Source organism: Bactrocera tryoni, chromosome 1 (genome assembly GCF_016617805.1).
Source record: "Bactrocera tryoni isolate S06 chromosome 1, CSIRO_BtryS06_freeze2, whole genome shotgun sequence".
Taxonomy (NCBI): domain Eukaryota; kingdom Metazoa; phylum Arthropoda; class Insecta; order Diptera; family Tephritidae; genus Bactrocera; species Bactrocera tryoni.
The window spans coordinates 47855878-47878136 of record NC_052499.1 but is presented as its reverse complement, the minus strand read 5'-3'; the positions used below and the strand labels follow the sequence as shown (position 1 = coordinate 47878136).

At 28.4% G+C, this 22259-nt stretch overlaps 1 protein-coding gene across 3 annotated transcripts in view; it reads left to right on the top strand.

The window, feature by feature from the left end:
* The window catches only part of LOC120772346 (ABC transporter G family member 23), a 74838-nt gene that overhangs the window by 18863 nt on the left and 33716 nt on the right, over nt 1–22259 (top strand). For all 3 annotated transcript variants that reach the window (XM_040100913.1, XM_040100927.1, XM_040100920.1), the window contains exon 3: nt 14829–15121. In XM_040100913.1, the coding sequence (XP_039956847.1) occupies nt 15108–15121 (14 nt within the window). In that variant the 5' untranslated portion in view covers nt 14829–15107. The remainder of the gene's footprint in view (nt 1–14828; nt 15122–22259) is intronic.

The following is a 22259-nucleotide window of genomic DNA, read 5'->3' as shown; positions in this document are numbered from 1 at the left end:
CAATTTAACTGACACCCGTTCTTCTTGCGTCAAATAAGATCATTTAGGCATGATCTAAATTATCAATAAAATACATGAAAATACAAAATTTTACACTAAAAAGCCCACTTTACCTTTTATTTATTATCTACCGACTAATGAAAAGCAAAAAAAAATTTTACGCTGCAGCTCCTCTTTTAAAAAATAAGTATTTTCCTAACATGCGCTTATACAAATGTCCGCGTTACTACTGCGATGCTTCCTTTATTGTGATTTGCCTACTTAAACAAGTACCGTTACATGCCGACTTACTGGCGCCAGTCATTGGTATACAATATAGCATTACAGTAATTGACACATCAAAATCTTTTTTTCGAAATAATCTGCTTTAAATATGCTTTTTCGAAAAATATACATACCATATATATCTATACATGCACCCTCATATCTCCTCCAGCACTTGTCACTTCGTCCACTGGCGCAGACGTCGCGCTTTTGCGGCTTCTGCGCTGCGTTAGGCGCGCTTGTGACGTTCTGCCCTCCCCATTTGCCAACCAACACATCCACACATACATTTGTTTAGTATGTAGTGGTGTTGTTGGTGGCCTTTCAATTTCGCCAGTGGGCGGTGTATTTGTTTCGCCATTATTTCGTCGCTTTGAAATTTCGCATGCAACGCACGGCACCGCTTTGTTGAATTTAAATCGCCTGGATGACGCGCTGAAATCGCCAAAGCTTTGTTCTATAGGCTACGCAGAAGCTTTTTCTTATATGCGTTGAGTGTTTTTAAGTTTTGCGTTGGATTTGCTCACAATTAATTTTGCAATAGTTAGCGGCAAATATACAAATACATATACTTTTTTACTTATTCTTGGAATATTTCTTACAACTGAGTCGCATGTAAGCTTATTACGGCAGTAGTTGGGCATTAACAGCGCAAAAGTTAAAAAATTTGGATTTCAACGTCCCCACATTTTTGTTTGCTTTGGAAAAATATCAACAATTATTAACGTTATCGCTCAACCACTGTTCAAGTTTGACGAATCATATATCCGTTTATTATTTGTTTGGCTTAAAATTTTTAGACAAAATTTACTAATATCGAAGGTTTAATTAAGCATTAACTTCGCTTCCATCAAAGCTATAATACACTTCAAAATGAAATAGATTTTTAAGCCAGAAATTGATTTTGGTTGGTCATTTTGTATAGCTAGTAGGTATAGTCGTCCGATCTGAAAAACTTGTTTGGAGCTTATGACGGTTAAATAAGAAATCCATGCCATACACGGACTTGAATTCATCGGCATTGTCAACAAATTATCTGCTACCTCAAAAACCGAGGGACTAGCTTGCGGCGGACAAACGGACAAAACGACTCAGCTCATTACGCTCGTTTGTATTTATATTTTATAAGGTATTCGACCTAGCTTTTTGGGTGCTGCAAATATCGTAGCAAACTCTATATACACACATTTAGGGTATCAATACATATTTTATCTAAACAAATTTGACCCAGATTAGCAAAAAAGCTAAATTTTTACGTATGTTAGTTGAAATATTTATTATCGCCTTCAAAATATAAAATTTCAATCCAATTCTCAATACCTTTTTTTACAAGCCTCGGCTGGACTGCCCTTCAGTGCCTTCTGCGAAGTTTGGTTTCCGGTTTCGAATAATTTTTGCAGCGCCATTCGCTGGATTGTTGAACATTTTCGACGTCATATTTATAAACCCACGTCTGGTCAACAGTAGTGATGCCTTGACGAATGTAGAATGTCCTCAGGTACGTTCTCAAGCAGCTGTTTTGTCATATCTACTCGACTTCGTTTTTGCAAAGACTCATGTCTTGATTTTGGAAGAAAATAAAAAATATTTATAAGACTCATGCCTTTCGGTACGAGTCCAACATTGATTGATATGCTTCATAACCAAAACATTAATCAAGATGAATTGAGTCGTTCCATAAGAGAAGTTATGGTCTACTGCTATCTGTCTGTTGCAAACAAGACGATTTTCAAGCGCTGCTTCTTTGACTTTTTCTATTTTGACGCCATTAAGAGAGTAAATTAATCGAGTCCATTAACAGAGTTGGTGTGTATCAATAGTTTTGTACAAGCGCATAACTCGTAAAAGCGAAACTAAAAAGCAAGTAGCATTTCTGATATCATTATCTGGGTTTGCGTATCCAAAATGATGTGTGCAGTCGTTATTCTCTTAATAATGCCACAATATTTCGCTCAGATGACTTGTTGTTAATATTTTCAAAATAACTATCAATAACAGTGTGAGTCAAGCACTTTCGCCAAAACTTATTACATATTCTAAATGGGTCACCAAAACGCCCACAACACTTTTGTATAAAAAGATATTATTAAGAGTTAAAACACTTTTATTGGGAGTGAACTTCGCTGAAAAATAACTATGGAAGCGGGGAAACCCCGACAGATAATTATTTTGCGCACAAAAGTTGAGCACTTATTTAATGGGTTGCCACATAGTTTATTTTGTTATTCACATTTTAAGTGTGACATTGATTTTTATTATATTTGTTTTTTTTAATTTTTGTAAATACTTTTTATGAGAAAGGTGATGAGTAACGGTACTAAAACTTACGACAAAATAAGCTGTCAAATTGTTAAATATATGGCAACAATGACGCTTGGAATTTTGACATTTATGACGGTAATTATTGGAATAAGTGCTGAAAGAAAATACAAAATATTTGTTGTGTGTAAATATTTAAAATTAGAAATTACTAAAGCTTGATAGCTGCAAATTAGTGAGTTGAAATGGCGCCATGTAGATGAAATAAATTTGTGTTTTTTTTTAAGACCAATAGAAGGATTTTTTTGATAGCATATTATTTTTTTAAATTTTTAAAGTCAAATAAATATTTTTACTATGGTTTTTTTTTTTAATTTTACGGAAATATAATTTTAAAGTTTTTTAAATGACTTTTTCAACTGACTTTTTCAACTGATTTTTTTTTTTGAAAATATATTTTTTATTTTTTTTAAGTTGAAACTTTTTTAGTGATTTATTTTTTTATTGTTGGAAGTGTATTTGTAAGATTTTAAGCTGAAGTGCTTTAATGATTATTTTTCAGTTTTACAGATATTTTTTAAAATTTTAAATTTTTCTTACTATTTTTGGTTATATTTTAACGAAATATATTTTTAATATTTTTTAATGTTGAAATGACTTTTTCAACTGTTTTTTTTTTGAAAATATATTTTTATTTTTTTTAAGTTGAAATAGACATTTTTACTGTTTTTTTTAATTTTATGGAAGAATATTTTTAGTTTTTTTGAAGTTGAAAAACATTTTTTAGTGTTTTCGTTTTTTATTGATGGAAATGTATTTGTAAGTTTTTAAGTTGAAACGCTTTAATAATTATTTTTCATTTTTACAGATATTTTTTAAATGCAATTTAATATTTTTTCAAGTTAATTAATTTTTTTATTTAATTTTATATAAATGTATTTTTAAAAAATTTTAAAGTTGAAATATATTTTTTTAGATTTTTTTTTTAATTTAAGGAAAATACTTTTAAATTTTTTAAATTTGAAATACATTTTGTACTGAACTTTTTTTTTTAATTTTAATGGGAATATATTTTAAATATTTTTTTTTTTGTATACAGATATTTCATATGTTTTAAAATTTTTAAAGTCAATACATTTTTTTTTAATTTTTAATTTACATAATTTAATATGAACATGTTTTTAAAATTTTAAAAGTTGAAATATATTTTTTTACTATAGTATATTGTTTTTTAGTTTTGTGGAAATGTGTTTTTAATATTTTAAGTTGAAATACAATTTTTTTAATAATTTTTTTATTTGATATTTTAATATTTTTAAAGATAATTAATTTTTTTAATTTTATCGTAATATGTTTTTAATATTTTGAGTTGAAATACAGATTTTAATGATTTTTAATTTTATATATATATTTTAATATTCATTAAAGTTTAATTTAAAGTTAATACATTTTTTTAAATTTTTAATTTAATTTTTTTATAAATACATGCATATATTAAAATATTTTCAGATTTTTGTTAAGGTTAAATTGGATTTTTCAATTTTTTATGTTTGTGTAAACATATTTTTAATACTTTTTTAAGCATTTTTTAATATTTTTTTAAATTTTATATAAGTACAATTTTAATAACTTTTTTAAATTTAAATTAATTTTTTTAATGAATTTTTCTTACTAAACATTGTTTTTTAATTAATTTGTATACAAAATTTTTTTACCGCAATAAATATAATAACCGCCATCGCTAACGCTAGACATACAAGATATGTGAATAACCACTTAAAGCTTGAGGCAAAAGTCCAGTAGCTACACACGGCCTACTTCGAAAATAATGACAGCATAATTAAAGTCATGAAAATGCTGATGAAGATATAAAAAAGAGAATTGCTTAATGCTCACAAACTATTTGCATGCCAAAATATCCATACATATACTACCATATGGAGACAATAAAAACAATAAACATGCCTAGTCAATTGTTTTATGTGGGTATTAAACGAAAAAAAGCTAAAGCTTATACCCAGCATAGAATTGTGTGCTTCTCCCAAAAGATTATACAATTTTAAGAAAGGCTACACCAACCAAAGACTTACGGTCTACACTTGCCTGCAATGTTAAAAAAATTTAAAAATACTGCAGTGTTAAGGCCCAAACAGGCCCCTACAATATTAAAAACTGAAAAATACTAAAGACTTAAGACACAAACTTGCCATTCGAACCACGAAAAGTCATGGTATAAAAGACTTAGGTCACAAACTTGCTTGCTATATACGAGACTTCATACAAACTATAGACTTAAGGCACAAACCTGACCTCTTCAGGCTACAGCTTGTTAAATTTCAATAATCTTTTCGCTCTTTTAATTTAGTTTGCGTGTTACGTTAAGCTCTTCAGCTGTTGCTGAGCGCCCTTTTCGAGCTGATTTGTTTGTTGTTTTTTTGTTTAAATTTTCAAGTATTTTTCGCCAGACTTACGCGCATGCGCTCTCGTTTACCAACGGCCTATCAGTTTAGCGCTTTGTTTCTATTTTTGTACTTGCGCGCCTGTCACCGCCAGCTGGACTGCCTTATCTCAAGGCTGACCACTTTGTAAGCGGCGCTGAATGCACTGCCCGTCGGTTAGTTTAAAGTACACACATACGCACACACACCTATAAGCGATTGGATACATATTAAGCAAGTTTGTGCCGTCTGCTGCCGTAAATTGCTTGAGCCATCTTCACTTCGTTTACATGTACGTACCGAGCTATTTATTTTATATGGTTGTCGGTCTTTCAATTTTGTTCCCTTCAAAAATTCAGCGCTTCGTGGTCGAAATGTTCCTCTTTGTGTTGTGTGCGGTTGTAGTGGTGTGTGTAGTTCAGTGCAAAATTTCATCATTGACCACATATGTGGCTGCGATGTTTATGTTTTTGTCGTGTAGTTCATTGTTTGGCGGTATTTCCCAGCCACCATTTTGGTAATGCTTAACGGTTATGTGAAATTTTTATATTGTGGGTTTATTCGTATGGTCACCATGAAGGCTTAATTGGTGTATTGTGACTTTAAAAAGAACATTGAATATGCTTTCGTGTTGTTGCATAATATTTCAGGCGTTATATGCATATGAGTATACATTTTATATTTGTTTATTGTGGAAGTGTGCGCTGTTATCTTTGGTGTATTGTCCTTGAAAGCAAATTTGGTGAACAGTTTTGCAAAATTAAAAAAAAGACTCTAAAAGTAATCTGTGCAAATGATTTAGAAAATTTAATGTTGGTTAAATATTATTATTGTCATGATAAAATCTGTCAAAATATGAGATTTTAGAAAATTATCAAGCGATAAGCTGTTGCGCGCAGTTTGTTCAAAAATTAACTGGACTTTGCTTGCTTATCAAACATTTTTGGTTGCTTAATCGCCAATATTAATGTTGCCATCTTCAAAATAGCTCCAGAGATATAAAAACTTATTTTTTTGACTCTCTTTTAAGCCCTTAAGACTCTTTGATAAGTCAGTTTAAGTATATCATTGAGTTTTCTAAGCATATAGAATTGTATACTTTTATTTGCATTAATACTAGTGTAGTAAATCTACGTTAATTCTACGGCTTCTTTAGCTTTAAATTTGAACAAAAGGAAACGAAAATCTCGTTATATCATTGAGGCTATTCTATAGCTTCTAAGCAGTATACTTGTGATTATTTTCTTATCTAAAATATCATAATATTAAATTAAATATCAGGAGATATGATATCAGCAAAAGATTTAAGACACGAACCTGACTTGTCAAAGCCATGATTTGTAAAATATTAATAATTTTGTTTAGTTGGCATTTTATTTATTTAGTTAGCGTAATAAAATACGCTCTTGAGCTTGTGCTGAATGCCCGTTTTTGAGCAAATTTTCTTCACTTTTGAATTGTTGCTATGGTGAGACGCGCAAAACTTCCGATGTTCATCCTTAGAGCAAATATATATATTTTTTATTTTTACAAAATATATTTTAATTTTTCACTGTTGAAGTTTAAGATTTTTTTGCGGCACTTTAATCTGTTTTTCACTCACAATCGAGTAAGTCTTGTGAAAAGCCGCTCAAGCGTCGTGCTACAAGTGCTATAATTGTAAGCTCTCACTCTCTCACTTCAGCGGCTATAAAGGTTATGTTACAGTAATTTTTTAAAAACGAAAACATCAGTTGTCATTTAACGTTAGAGAAAACAATTTTACTTTTAAGCTCGTTTTAAAATTACTGAGAGTAAAAGGGTTTCCTTTTCCACTACCTCCATGAAACCCAAAGTACTCTGAAAATAAGAAAATAAAATAACTGCCGCCTAAAAGTATGCTCTTGAGTCTCTGCTTGGAGTCCTTACTTAAATTCCAAGTAACAGCTTGTGGTTATAATTTTAATTGGCGATTTCGGGAAAGAAGCATTATATTCTTCATACTTCAATGAAGTTTTTGAGCCGTGAACACGATTGACTTTGTCACGAAGTTTGACCCTATAAAATGTATGCTATATAAATGTTTGGCTTGGCGAGCGGTTTCGATTTAGTTAAGACAGTTTTCAAGATATCGATCACAAATTTTGTACGCGTTTTTTTCCCCCAAGCAGCTGCTCATTGGAGCCGAAGCGTCGATATCGGGCCATTAAAGCTTGTGACTGCCATACAAACTGATCGATCAAAATCAAGCTTTTGCATAGAAATCTTTTTTATTTGATGATATGTCTTTAAGTGATTTGACTTGGATTATTAATGAAGGAAATGTTATAATCTCGGAAGAAATTTTGCAGATCGAAACGCTATAATACTTATATAGCTGTCAAACAAACTCGGCAAACAGAAATTAGCTCTTATATGCAAACTTTTGTGTTTGTGTATGGTATTAAAGCTTCGGTGCAACTGTAGTTAAAGTTTTCTTTTTGTTTTTATTCAGATATCTCAAAATCAATTTATTTTATTATTTTCGAACTCCCTTATTATTAAACAAAGGGTGCATATAACTCTTAAAAAGCTTATTTCGATAACAACGTAAACACTAGTCATTTCGTAGCCGGCTCAGCACCTGACCAGTCACGCAGTTAGGTAATCCTTTAGTTATTCCGTCCTTCCTCTTTTCCTCTATTACATTTAAATATATATTTTTTGCAACATACTATTTAATATTATATGTTCACATTTTTTGTAATGCAAATTTTCCACTTAAAGTCATTTGGAATACTAAAAGTAAACAAAATTGCATTAACTGTTGAGAGAACGCGTTTCTAATTGAAATTTGTAAACAAAGCCGATTGCAAAAAGTGCCAAAAAGCAATACTTGCTGAATTGGCAAAGCAACCGGAGACCAGCACACACCTACGCACACACACATATAACTGTGGGACTAGACCAGCGAGTCGCTGCGCGCGATCTTAATGAATCAGCGGTGATTAAGCAGAAAACGATTTTCTGTAGGCAAAAAAAAAATGCTAAAAAACAACAAATATACGGAGCAAGCTAAATTTTTATGCAAGCAACAGTGTATGTGAATTGCGTAAGGCGCACATACACACACGCATTGCAACACGCACGCACAAATAGTTTAGCAATCAAGAAGTTCTGGAAACATCATGCGTTGCAACTGCGAATTCTATGGAATATAATTATAATAAAATTGCGAACTTTGCACGCACTTTTATTTGTTGTTGTTAGCTCAACGTTGCGTACAACAGCAAGGCTCGCTCGTTTGCGCTCAGCCTTTGCTTTGCTTTTAGTTGTGTCAGTCCATCATTTGAGTCACCAATAAACGCAAAGCTAATGATAACACACATACAGGCACATATACATAAATGCATTCACTCATAAATAAATATATACACAAATACACACATTTCGGTATATGCAGGTAATTAAGCCGTAATCGAGTAGCTTTTGCTGTTGGTGGACACTGTGCGCAGCTCTCTGGCCTCTGGCCTGTCTTGGTCCAAGTTTTCCAGCTGCGAATTACTAAATTCACGCTTATCGATGCTAGTTTGTGCATATACTATACATATATGTGTTTATTTGTGCGAGTCGTTGACATGTATGCGGCTAGTTAAACCGGTTAAATTTGTAGCATTGCAAAATTGTAAAATATTCCATTCGCACATTGCGATTAACTAAAGGCACACCAGACGATGGAAATATAATAATACAATTAATGGCGATTGGTTGGGTTTCTAGGTGATCGGGCCTGTTTATAAATATACTTATGTACATATGCATACGTACATATGTATATACATATACATATATCATTGCGATCTAAAGGACTTCATTTTATGAGCAAAGGTATAAAACATATTCGTACCTGTGAGTATTTATTTTATTCAAAGTCAAAGGCATGACTGTTAGGTGATATTTAAAAACAAATTTCGAAATGTTGTTTCTTCAATTTTTTCAGATTTTTTTTTTCCTTTTTTTATTGAATTTATATGTTGCAAAAATTATCTATTTTTTCCTAAAAAAAAAATAAAAAAAAAAAACATTTCATTTATTAAATTTTTTTCTTAAAATTACAATAAAAAATGTAAACAAATTAAAAAAAAATTAAAACAATTTCCTAAACAAATTAAAAAAAATTATATTAAGTATTGTTTGTTGTATTTATGAAATATTTTGTTTAGCTTATAAAATTTTTGGAAAAAAATTTGTGCTAAAAAATTTATAAAAAAGAATAAAATAAAAAAATAAAATGATTAATTTTTTTCATAAAATAATCAAACAAATTTTTCTAAAAATTTAATAAATTTTTTTTGATTTAAATTTTCCTAAATAATAAAAATGAAAAAAAAAAGAAAAATTTTCTTAGACAAATTAAAAAAAAATTAAAATTGTTTTGTTGTTTTTATTAAATATTTATTTATCTTATAAAATTTTCTCCTAAAAATTTAAAAAAGAAATTGAAAGAGATTAAATTTTTTTTTTCTAAATAATCAAACATATTTTCATCAAAAAATTTCAATATTTTATCTTAAAATTTTTTCTAAATAATCAAACTTTTTTCTAAAATTACCAAAAAAACTTTCCTTAATAATCAAAAAAGCAATAAACTGAAAAATTTTCCTTAATGACCCAAGCAATTTTGTTCCTTAATAATCGAAAGAAAAATTGAAAAAAAAATTATCATAAAATCATTTAAAAAAAAATTACCTAATTAATCAAAAAAATCCGTCAATAAAATAAATTCAACTTTTTTCCTAAAAATTATTATTTTTTAATATTCAATAATTTTTTTCTATACATCAAAAAAAAAATTTTATAAATATTCAAAAATGGTCTAAAAATTTGTTTTTTAGTATGTTTTTAATTTTTTGAATTATTCTTCAAAGTTTTACAAATTAAAAAATGCTAAAAATTCAAATTCTTTATTCTTACTTTCTAACAATTTTTAAAGATTAAAAAAATATTTTCTTACGAGTTTCCGTAATCAAAAATTTTTATAATATCAAATTTATTGAAGTTTAAAAAAGATTATAATTTGTGTTCCTAAATAATCCAAAAAAAGTTTTCTAAAATATTTAAAAATTTGTTTCTAAAAAAATTTAAATTTTTCCTAAATTTTTTTTCTTAATTATTAAAGCATTTTTTCCTTAATAATCAGAAAAAAAATTTCTAAAAAAGTTATAAAAAAAAATTGTTAAAAACATTTTTGTCCTAACAAAACTTTAAAAATTTTAACCTAAATATTCAAAATATTTTGTCCTAAGAAAAAATCAACAATAAATTGAACTTTTTTTCCTAAAAATTAAATCTTTTTTCTTAAATATTCAATAATTTTTTTCTATATATCCAAAAAGAACTGTTTTTTTTATAAATATTCAAATTTGTTTTCTAGTATTTTCTTAATTTTTTGAGTTATTCTTAAAAATGTTAAACATTAATCAAATGCTGGAAATTCAACAATTTTAAATTTTTGAAATTTTTCTTACCATTTTTAAAAATTAAAAAAAAAAAATTTTTACGAGGTTTATTTAAAATTTAATCATGCCAACAGTAAGCATTGCTTTTCAACAAAGTTATTATCTTCATTCTTCCTTTCACCTATTATACTTTGAGAAATACGTTGCTTACTTACAGCAAAGTGTGCTTTCATTTTAGCCTATACTGTACATATGTATATATGTACGTGCACGTAACTTCGTGACTCTCAAGTTTTAAAATGCGCTTCAGCTTGGGAAATTCACATATTAGCAAAGAATCGTTCGTTACTTATTCAAGGATAAAGCTCAAAAAACCCTCAAAAAGTCAGTGGCAGCTGAAGTGGTTGCCAGTCAGCTTTCAAGAATAATACGAAGACCGTGTCAAAGTACTCAAACGACCTTTGAGCAGCGCGAATTGGAGAGTTAATATTTTTTTGTTACAGGAAATAGCGGCGATACCTTGGTTGGACAGGTCCATAGCATTGCATTAAAAAAAATATCGAATTAATATGCGAAAATATGAAAGGGCCCAGCATACACGCTCATTTTGTAAGGTTTTTGAACGGTGACTTGTTGGAGTTTCCGACAAAATACTTATTCTTATTGTATTCTTAAAAGTGCAATTACACCTTCGTGACAATTTGAGCGGTCATGCTTTACATACAAGTACACATAAACATATACACAAGTGTGTATATGTATGTATACAAGTGTGCATATATGTAAGCATTTATATGTATGTATGTAAGTACTTGCAAAAGAAACCTTAAGTAATTACTAGACGCAACTGCAATGGAAAGCTTTGTGCAAACCTGCTGACGAGGTCATAGTTTCTTCAACCGAATTACTTTCACCACCTTAGCTGCTTTGTAATTGTCATTTGCTCTAGAATTCCAAAAGCATTTAGTCATCTCCAATATCAACTTACGGGTAATGCGATCAGTTTTCGTTAAGCAATGCGAGTCAAATGAGCTTCGGTTGAAAGTTCGTCGTACTATAACATATGTATACAAAGCTGCCATTCACATTAACAAATCAAAATCTAGATAAAGTTACTTTAGGTAAAGGGTACATAAAACCCGAGAACTGCACATAATGATTCCCGTTACTGGTTTCTGATTTTTAAGTTCGAAAAAATTACCGAAAATGAGCTAATATTCGCGACATTACTATTTATTGTTATTGCGCTTAAGTTTGGCGTTTCACTTGCAATATTTTGTAATTCGTAAGTATTTTCATTATTTTTATGCGTTTGTGAATTTGTTTTTGCAATCGCTTTGCCTTCAAATTAATTGCAGGGTTAAAAAAAATACTATTGTTGCAATTGTTGTTGTTAAGATCTTTTATTTTTTATTATTATTTGTTTAGTGTTGCCTGATTGTTGCTTGTCAGTGTGTGTGTCATTCTATGTCCATGTGCGTGTGAATGTATGCTTGGGTAAAAATGTCACATTGTAAACATGTCAAATTTGGAAATAAAACGAAATGTGCAATGGCATGAAGTGATTTTGCGCTTGTCAGCAGTAATTAAACAATTAAAAGGTTGCAAAGCGCTTACCAAATGCGTCAAATAAAGCATAAAAGTTGTAGTTGTCTGTTGTTTGATGAAAAAGTTTTAGTTAATTCACAATTACGCTCGAAAAAATATAACTATATTATAAAACATAAAATATTTTTCTTTTAACTTTTTTTTCACTATTTAAATTTATTTTTTTCAAAAATAATTTCAAGAATGTTTAACTAATTTTCCAAAAAAAATTAAAAATATTTAATTTAAAAATTTAGAAATTAATTTTTCCAAAAAATTTTAAGAATAGTTAATTAATTAAAAAAAAGTACGAATATTGAACCATATTATAACTTTTTCAAAAATTTTTAAAATATTTATTTAATTTTTTTCAAATTTATTAATTTTTTTTAATTTTTTTATTTTAATTTTTGTAAGAATATACCATTAATCAAAGTTTTTTTCCAAAAAAATTCAAGAATATTCAATTAATTAAGAAAAAAAATTAAGAACACTTAATTTGTTTTTTTTTCAAAAAAATTTAAACAATATACAATTAATTTTTTCAAATAAATTTTAATTATTACTCATTAATTTTTTAATTAGTGAATTTAATTATTATTTATTAACTTTTTTATTTTAATTTTTGTAAGCATATTGTATTAATCAAAGTTTTTTCCAAAAAAATTTAAGAATATTCAATTAATTAAGAAAAAAATAAGAGTATTTAATTCGTGTTCTTTTTTTTTAATTTAAAAAATATACAATTGATTTTTTTCAAATAAATTTTAATAATTACTAATTAATTTTTTTTAATTTTTGTAAGAATAATAATCAAAGTTTTTTCAAAAAATTAAAAAAAATAAGAATTTTTAATTTTGTTTTTCAAAAAACTTTTAAGAGTATTTAATGAATTTAATAAAAGTGGTTCAGAATATTTAGTTAATTTTTTCAAAAAAAAGCTTAAGCATATTTAAATAATTTTTCAAAAAAATTTTAAGAATATTTAATTAATTAAAAAAATGGTTAAAAACATTTAATTAACTTTTTTTCACAAAAAATTAAGAATACTTAGTTAATTAAAAAAAAAAACAATTTTAAGAATATTTATGAGGTAATTTTTTCAAAAAAATTTAATTTAATTTTAAAAATTTAAATTTGAGTTATTTTTCAAAAAACTTTATTTAATTTTTTGTAAATAAATTTTAATTATTATTTACTATTTTTTAATGTTTTAAAGAGTATTAATTCAATGTTTTTCAAAAATATTGAAAGATTATTTAATTTTTTTTTTTTAATTTAAGAATATTCAATTAATTATTTTCAAAACAAATGTTAAGAACATTTAATGAATTTTTTTTCAAAAAATTTAATTAAAAAAAAAATGTTAAGTATATTTTAAAATTTTTTTTACAAAAATTTTAAGAATATTTAATTAGTTTTTTTTCGAAAACATATTAAGAATATTTAATTAATTTTTTTCAAGAAATTTTAAGAATACTTAATTATTTTATTTTTTATTTTTATAAATACTTTATATTTTTTTTTTTTTTGAAATGTGCTATCTACTTTTTCCACTGTAATTGCTGCACTATTTTTCTTACAACTTTTATGTAGCTAAGCCAGTCAATTATGGATTTTTTAATAAAACAAACTTACACATATCGTTTTACATATGTTCGCGTATACTTCGCACTATCGATAACTGTCAAAATATTCGTTTATTCGATGTAAGCTGTCTATTAGTCCACCATATATGACTAAGGCGAGCTAGAAATGAGCCACAATTCGAATTTCGAAAGTGAAATATGTATAACATATGTATATTTGTATAAATATATGTAAATATGCAGAGAGATGAGTAATGTATCAGGCGTTGAAGTAAACTATTAAACAAGCTGTTTACAATATTTAAAGGTGAACTTGTATAATTCAATTACATGCGTGTTAATTGGAGCGTTTTATACATTAAATTGGCTGATAGCGCAAAATAATAATATGTTGTAAAATACGCTTAACTTATTTTACAAGTTTGCATCGCAAAACAGTGACAGTTAAATTTAACCAGCATGAAGTTTACATACTTGATACTGATCATAATAGACGAAGCAATAGTCCAAGCAACTGATTTTTTCATATCAGCTACGGAAGTGGCACATAGATAGCCTTGTACACTTTCTCAACAGCTGTTTGAGAAAACTATTGCTAGTGATAAGTTTCTCAATAGTCTGTTGAGAAAATAATAGTCGAAGCAATAGTCCAAATAACTGATTTTTTTCATATCAGCAACGGAAGAGGCACACAATGCTATCTGTACACTTTCCCAACAGCTGTTTGAGAAAACTATTGCTAGTGACGAGTTACTCAATAGTCTCTTAAGAAAATAAATTTTCAAAAATGGCGGTAGAAAATATTATAAAAATAATTTTCTATAATGCTGCTGTGTTCACAGACTTTTGTTGGAATTAATTTTTAACTTTTAATACTTTATACTAAATGAAAATATTTATTATATGATGAATATATACATATACTATGTACATAAATCCTTTATCAAAAGTCTGTTGAGCAAATAAATTTTTTAAATTCTTCTCTCAATTCAAAATGCTCCCATTTTTTTAAATTGAGCAGAGTACAATTTTTTTAATTTATTTTTAATATAAAGTAAATTAAATTTTGAACTATCGTCTATACGAACACAGGCAGGGAAATATTAAAAAACAAGTTCGCAAAGTCTTACAAGTTACAAAAGCACAAAAAAAGTTGTATATCCACATTTTCAGAACAGCATTCCCCTCAATTTGGTTTACACAAAGGTCGCCAATTTTGCACTGCCTGATATATTTATTAACATTCAACAATATTTTCCCAATTCTTCTTGCAGCAACCCATACTCGCCCATCAACCAAATACACATGTTACCGAAGTGATATTTTGGCATAAATATATATTTCTTTGATTAAGAAACGCGAGCGATCAGCAAATCAAGTGCCTATGACTGCGAAATTGTAATTGAGCATTTTTTAAATTCATAAAAACACTAATTTGTTTATTTGCAAAGCATAAACAAATTAGTAACAAAGCAGTCGGGATAACCCCTCAGCAACGGCAACAGCTGACGGACAACTTTTTAACAAAAACCAACAAATAAAGCTCAAACAAAATGTTGATAACAGCGTAAGTAGAAAATGATTTCTTTTCAAACGAAAAGTGCTTTAGGCAGAGTTCACACTGTTCAATAAATTTGCTTGTGAAGAAATATAATTTTCAATCAGCAGTCAAACAAAGAGTCACGGAAATTATGCCGTAATTGTTGTACTCGAGTGCAGGAGAGCAATAAAACAAAATATCATCAAATAAATGGCCGAAATCGAAATTGCACAAAAAGCGTAAAATTTATGTTGAAAGCATGTGGTGAATTCTGCACACTATTTTATTGATGTAATCACTGATGTAATGGCATTAAGTTTTAGTAACATTTTACAAATCATTAACCATTCTATTAGTAATGAAAGCAAAATTGTTGAGCGGGTGCTTCAGTGATGAAATGGAATGACTAAATAAATATAATAAAAAAAAAATTATTTTATTTTTTATAATTACAAATATTTATTTTTTAATTCACTAAAAAAATACTCGAAAATTTGGAAATAGAATTTTCATGCAGCTTTTTCCATAACATTCAATGAATACAAAATATTTGTTGTAATAGTATATTTTGCCGTTTAGAAGTTAATAGCATCTTCCCACCATCCGCTTCCCTATAGCGCTTTTATTTAGAAATTAGTTTAATATGTATTTCTTTTTCTGTATTGCGCCAAAATGTCGGCAACATTTTTTTCAATCACCTCTTGTAATGCAAAATTCACCAAGATTTGTACTGTCAATATATCTCTTACTATTATTTCCATTAGTATACCCACAAACTAGTATAAAACGTTTTCATTATATTGGAAAAGTATTATTTTTTACCTGGCAGCCAAAAGATAGGCAACATTTCTTCTGTAAATCTTGATTATACATAACTCAACGGAATGCAGTAGAGAGAACTTTCAACTAAATGTCTTTTTATATCCAAAAAAGGGTATTATTATATTAATTTAAATTAAATAAGTAAATTTAATAAATTATTTTGTTAAAAATTCTACTTCTTTTTGTTATGAAGCCAACAGATAGCAACATTTTTTCGCCTACATTCTGGCATGCATACTTTCCAGAACTCTTATAATAGAAACCTTCAGCCACATAACCGTATGCTATCATAAATATAATATCATTAATATGAATTACTTATTTTTTGGCTAAAATAATATTTTCCATTGTTCGCCAAAAAGTAGGCAACAAATTTTGTTTGATATTGCAAAAGCCATAATTCTTTATGGGAAAAATACATGCGCATATTGAGAATCAATGTAAACGACTTTACTAACTATATAATTGTAGATAACTAAATTAAAATGTTCGCAAGTTAATTTTCAGAAGCTTACTCAAATGTTTTTGTATTTATAAGGTCTTCCTGCCGGATATTACAAACTTCGTGGAAATTTAATATACCCTGTTGAGGCTATAATCATTATTCTGAAAAATAAAATAAATTTTTTGTATTTTTATAAGGTTTTATGTGCCAGGAAAGTTTCCACGTTATTTCTATACCCAAAATGCCATTATCTGAAGTCAAAAATCTCGTAGGAAATCAACGAGTAAACACGCTAAAAATTTGAATCACCAAAGACAGACTGCAAACGTGGAACGAACCTCATTAAAGACACGCACCAAGCAAATATAAAAAAGATACAATAAAAAATGCAAATGCCTGCGGCTAAAATTAAAATTTAAATATTGCATAATATTTGTTTGTAAATTTCGACGCAGGCAAATGCGTTTTTATACGATTTCCAGTTCACTTATTTTTTTATACTTTTTTATTTTCTTTTTTAATTTTTTTTTATTTTTATTTTTTGTAATTTAAATATTTGCGGTCGAAGTCGCGCCCATTATTGTAGGTGTTGAAAGGTTTACCAAATGACCGTATCTCGATCGAGAGGAGAAAGGCATGCGGGTGCAAAAAGGTGTCGAAAACGTGCTGATTAAAATGATTTGGGCATTTTTGAATTAGCAAGTAACCATTTGTGGGTATTGTACTACCCTATGAGGAGATATGTATGTAAATTGTGCCGCTCAACTTTTCTTCATTTACATGGCGGGTTATGCAAAGACAAACATTATGCGCGCATTCGCAATGATTGCGGTCAGCGATGATTTGACTTTATTTGCGGATTAATGGAAGCAAAATGAAACTTGTTGATGATGTTGCTGATTATTGAACATTTTTAGCGCCTGATTACTTGCAGAAATATTTAGAAATATTTTTTTGGACTTTGGAAACAAATTTTTATATATAAACCAAGCTCTTTGTGTCAAAAAAGTACTCGGGAATTGTGAATAAAACGCAAAATATTTTATTATTTATCAATATTTATATTGTCGTCTTGAAAGTGACACCCCACAGGTGTAATATATCTATACTGAGGATTTTTTCCAAACTTCGAAACACTTTTCATAAGCATATTTTGGGATGCATAGTAAATTTGTTTATTTTTAAGATCAAATTTGTTTGATATTTGAATAATATGGCATATTGTTATAAAATCTAGATTAAACTAAAGTAATATTTATTTATAATCAAAATATTATATTTGCACAAATTATCTGTTTCCTATTAAAAAGCCCAAATCAATAGTTTATGCAATGCGCCAAAATGTAGGCAACGATTTTTTATTTAACCTCTTTTCTTGATTAAAAATAGACGAAGTTTGTGTTTTTACAATTATCGTTTAGTAAGTTTACTGTTCTGAACGTAATTTTATAAAAAAAATTGTCCAGCCTCTCCATTGATATAAAAGAAACCTCTAATTGTTTTTATTTTTCTAAAAAGCGTCGGTCTGTTAAAATGCTATAAAATTTGGTACCCTTACCGTAAGGTTATTATTTAGTACTATGTGCTTGCTTATGTATCAATAAAAATATTTCACACAATTTTTAATAGTCAAATATTTCTTGCGTATTTTTTGGGAAAAAAAAATTCAAATTGAACTCTTCTCAAGTAAATCACGGTTGTTGAAAAACGATTTTGGTTTTTTTCTTAGTAAAATTTCTTGATTAATAATTTAAATTAATGAATTTTTATAAGAAAAAAATCAAAATCATTTCAAAAAATAAAATTTTTTTTTTTCAACAACTATGATTCACTTGGCATGCAAATAATTCCTTTTTCAAGGCGCGTACTTTTCCTGGTCGCTTCTTAAAAAAACGGAAAAACTAAAAAAAATATTTTAATTTTATTTCGCAGTCACCCTGTATGCCAGCACCCACAACTGACGCATAAAAGTTTCCGAAATAAATAACAATTTGAAAAGACAAACATGTCATAAACTCAGTCTAAATTGTTTGTGTTGAAACTCGTGTTTCTTTTTAACATACATTCTAGGCATTTGCCGCGTTTTTGCACGCAAACTACGCGCATAACAAAAAACAAAACACAAAGAATTGAAATTCATATCTTTGCCTACAGCTTTTAAAACGCAGAAAAAAGCCATAAAACCATTTTGCCGCTATATCGAAAATCTAATTAAATGTGAATCGTAAATTGAATTCCTTATTACGCGCATGCGAAGCACAGAAAATATTAAAATCACCAATTTGCATACGCGCGCTGGTTCGTTATGTAGTCGTGTGTGTGTGTGCGTTGTCAGTTCGAGTTGAAATTATTCGCGCATCACGTGTTGACTGTCTTGAATTTTGTTAAATTTTGTCGGCGTGTATGCTGAAGGAATATGGGTTTTTTATTCTCCTACTGTCTGCACACGGTGCTCGCGGGCAGACCAGCCTTAGGTCCACACATCTACAACTTTGGGTGAGCAGAGCGCGTGAACTTGTATTTGAAATATGTATTTAAACTTCTAAAGTTGTAATATTTTTGGTTTTCGTCTTATGTTAGCTTCTTACATAATATTTATTAAAGGTTTCAAACGTTTCTGGTACGTTTTTTTGTGAAAATGTTAAACTTTTTTTGTGAAAATATTAAACTAAAATGTATGTAATTCATTTTAAGTAACAAAGACGTAAGTCTCTTCATTAAACATTTTTATGAAAATTTCTTGAAATATTTTTAGGAAATAATAGGTTCTTAGAACATTAGATAATGAAAGTTGGAAATCACTTCAACAGTGCTATGTATCTTTTATTCGTAAAACCCTCAATATATGGAGGGTACTCTATATGACTTTGTCTTCGCTTCAGTGGAGTTCAAAAATTGTTGAGGTTATTGAAAAAGATCTTGATGAACATTTAGTTATACAGGAGCGAAAGAAATATTGCATAGAAATCAGCATGCTGAAGTAAAGTCTGATGTTTAGAATTGTTCGAAATATTTACCCATTGTCGTTAACATACCCGAAGATCGTTGGATTTGTAGTTGGAACGGACCCGTATCTATGTATGTTCAAAGGCGATAAACTTGATAGAATTCAGCCAAATTTTTAGGAATTGTTTTTTACTGCCACAACAAAAACAACAAAACCTATTTTTCGGGGAAATTGAAATTTGTTCTACGAATATGTCATAGTTGAACTGCTTCTGAGCGAATTCTGGCAGCTGTTATTATGAGATGAAAGCTTTGTCATCATAAAAATTTCTATAAAATTACATATCGAATTATTTAGATCAGTTGTTCAAGAGATTTCATATGAAATCAATACTAAATTTATTAAGAAATCATCCTAAATAAAGATAATTTTTTAGCTAGAGACGAAGTCGATACTTGCAAGTAATAAATATTTTTATTGTTCTAGACACCACTGGGGTCTCTCATCCGAGGCTGTTGTGTCCTTTTCATTGGGAGTGTTTTTTTCACGTGGCAAAACACTGGGTAGGGAGGATTCGAGAGGATACTTGATATGCCTACTATGGACTCATATTCCTTGTTTAGTCAGGTTTCTAAAACAACGAAACCGTAATTTAGCAGGCTTGCTAAAATTGTTCATACACCAAGTACATAATTACGTATGTATTTGTTATGAAAAAGTTGAGAAGCTTTTGTTCGATATCATATATTATACGTCTGTATAAACAAATGCAGTTAAAAATACAGATATAAGCTCAGTAAGAGAAGAAAAAAAGAATTGTTATGAATATGACATTTTCTCAAGCAAAAAATCTATTTCTTTTTTACATAAAATTCTGTGATTAGAATACTAAAGCATGTCAAACACATAAGTGCTGTTGCTTGTAGAAGCGAGAAGCAAATAAATGTATACAAAAAAAGTCAGAAAAGTATACAACAAACAAGTATGAACGCGCCTTAGAGGCAAGCGTAATGTGTAAGCGGACGTATGTACATGAGCATACTTATTTCAAAAATTTATATTTGCAGAAATACATATTTACGCACAAGAGGACATTAGTATGCGCTAACAGAAAGTAAATATAAATATTACTGTATATATTAATGTTGCTTTTATTTTTCACAACATTTCCTCCTCAGAGGCAAAGCACTAAGCTTGAAGAAACTTCAGAAAATATAATAAATTTACTAGGTGACTGGTGACTTATTGGCCGCACTTGCGGAAGGTTTTTCTTAAGCTCAAGCGCTCTAAAACTATTTTTTCTGTTTTTATTTTTTTTCTTTTCGTTTTCTCAAGCTCTAACAACTGTTTTCTTCGAAAATATTTTGTTCGACTTAAATTATTACAAATGGTAGAGTTATATGGCAACATTTATTTATAAGGACTGTGACTCACCCTAATGTATTTACTATGTAAATGCAAAAGTATTCAAAATTTTTATAGCAGACACAATTATACACACTAATTTCAAGTCTCATCGGGGTAGTACTCGTAGTAACCCGAAAATTTGCCGGCATTTACCTACCGCATAATATGCTTTTATACACACGCATATATATATTTATATATAAATATATTGCCAAAGACACATGTGCAAATATTATTAACAAAATATACATTTATTTGCAATTTGTTGCCAATTTTTGGCCTTATTACCTTCTGCTGCTGCCTCTAATGATCTCAGTAATTTATTAGAATATTCACTTTTGGCTCGCAGCTGTGCGGCTGCGCTGCGTTTCCAAGCAAAAATGTTTTGCCAAAATTATTTTTTAAGCATTTTCGTTGAAATTGTTTTGCTGAAATCACAACACATACTATTCTAAATGGTTGCACGACTGAAGCCGCGACTTTTTCGATTTTTGGCGAGCAGTTATGAAGGTGTCATGTGTGTGCTAGAAATGGCTGTGAATGAATAATTGTAAGTACTCTGCAAGGTGAGCTATTTGTATGGCTTAAGGCATTGATATGATGTTATACATATAATACATATGTACAAATGAATATTTATTCTTTAAACAAAAAAATAAACTTTTTGCATAAGTTTTTGTTGAGGTGCGGCGATAAGATGGGTCACTTTGTAGTACATTGATATTGGAATAAAAATATTGAAATAATCGCACTATGGCGGGTTTATAGGTATCTTTTTGAGAACAAGACAAAGAGCTGCGCAATATAAATGTTCGATACATTTTCGAAAAATAGGTGAAAATAAAGGACATTCGGTATTTTTTCTATAGCAATCTTGGAAAAAAACTAATTTTACATTATTTATTATTTTTTTTGAGTACCGTTTTTCTTTTATTGAAATGTTACTTTTCCCTTGTATTTTTATTTACATTTTTCAACAATAAATATAGATTTTTGACATACTCTTTTTGATGATTTCAGAGAGCATATTTGTGTGAGACGAAAATTTTTTTCTTTCTTTAGAAAAAGTTTTTCTTTTATCAAAATATTACATTCCCTTTATTTCCATTTTTGTTTTTATGAAATGAAAAATTTTAAAAGTAAAATATTATGTTTTTATTATATTTATATTTTTATATATGTGACCTGGTCTACGGAAAGGGGGCTTAGGTGTCAAAAAAAAGGAGAACAATTAATGAAATAACGAGAAACTGACGATTATTTTTAACAGCTTTTCCCAGAAAACTAGTTTTCGCACGTTAGCTCCCTTTTCGTAGCCCAGGTCACATACATATATGTATATATATACATACATATAATATAGTATATACATATATATTTTTTTTTATATAAAATTTTACTTATATTAGTTTTTGAGAATTTTTTTAGCATAAATAACTTTTATAAAAAAGTGGGAAAAAAATAAATTTGTAGCTTGGAAAAAATTTTATAATATTTGTATTATATTTATTTTCTTTAGAAAAAGTTTTTTCTTTAATTAAAAT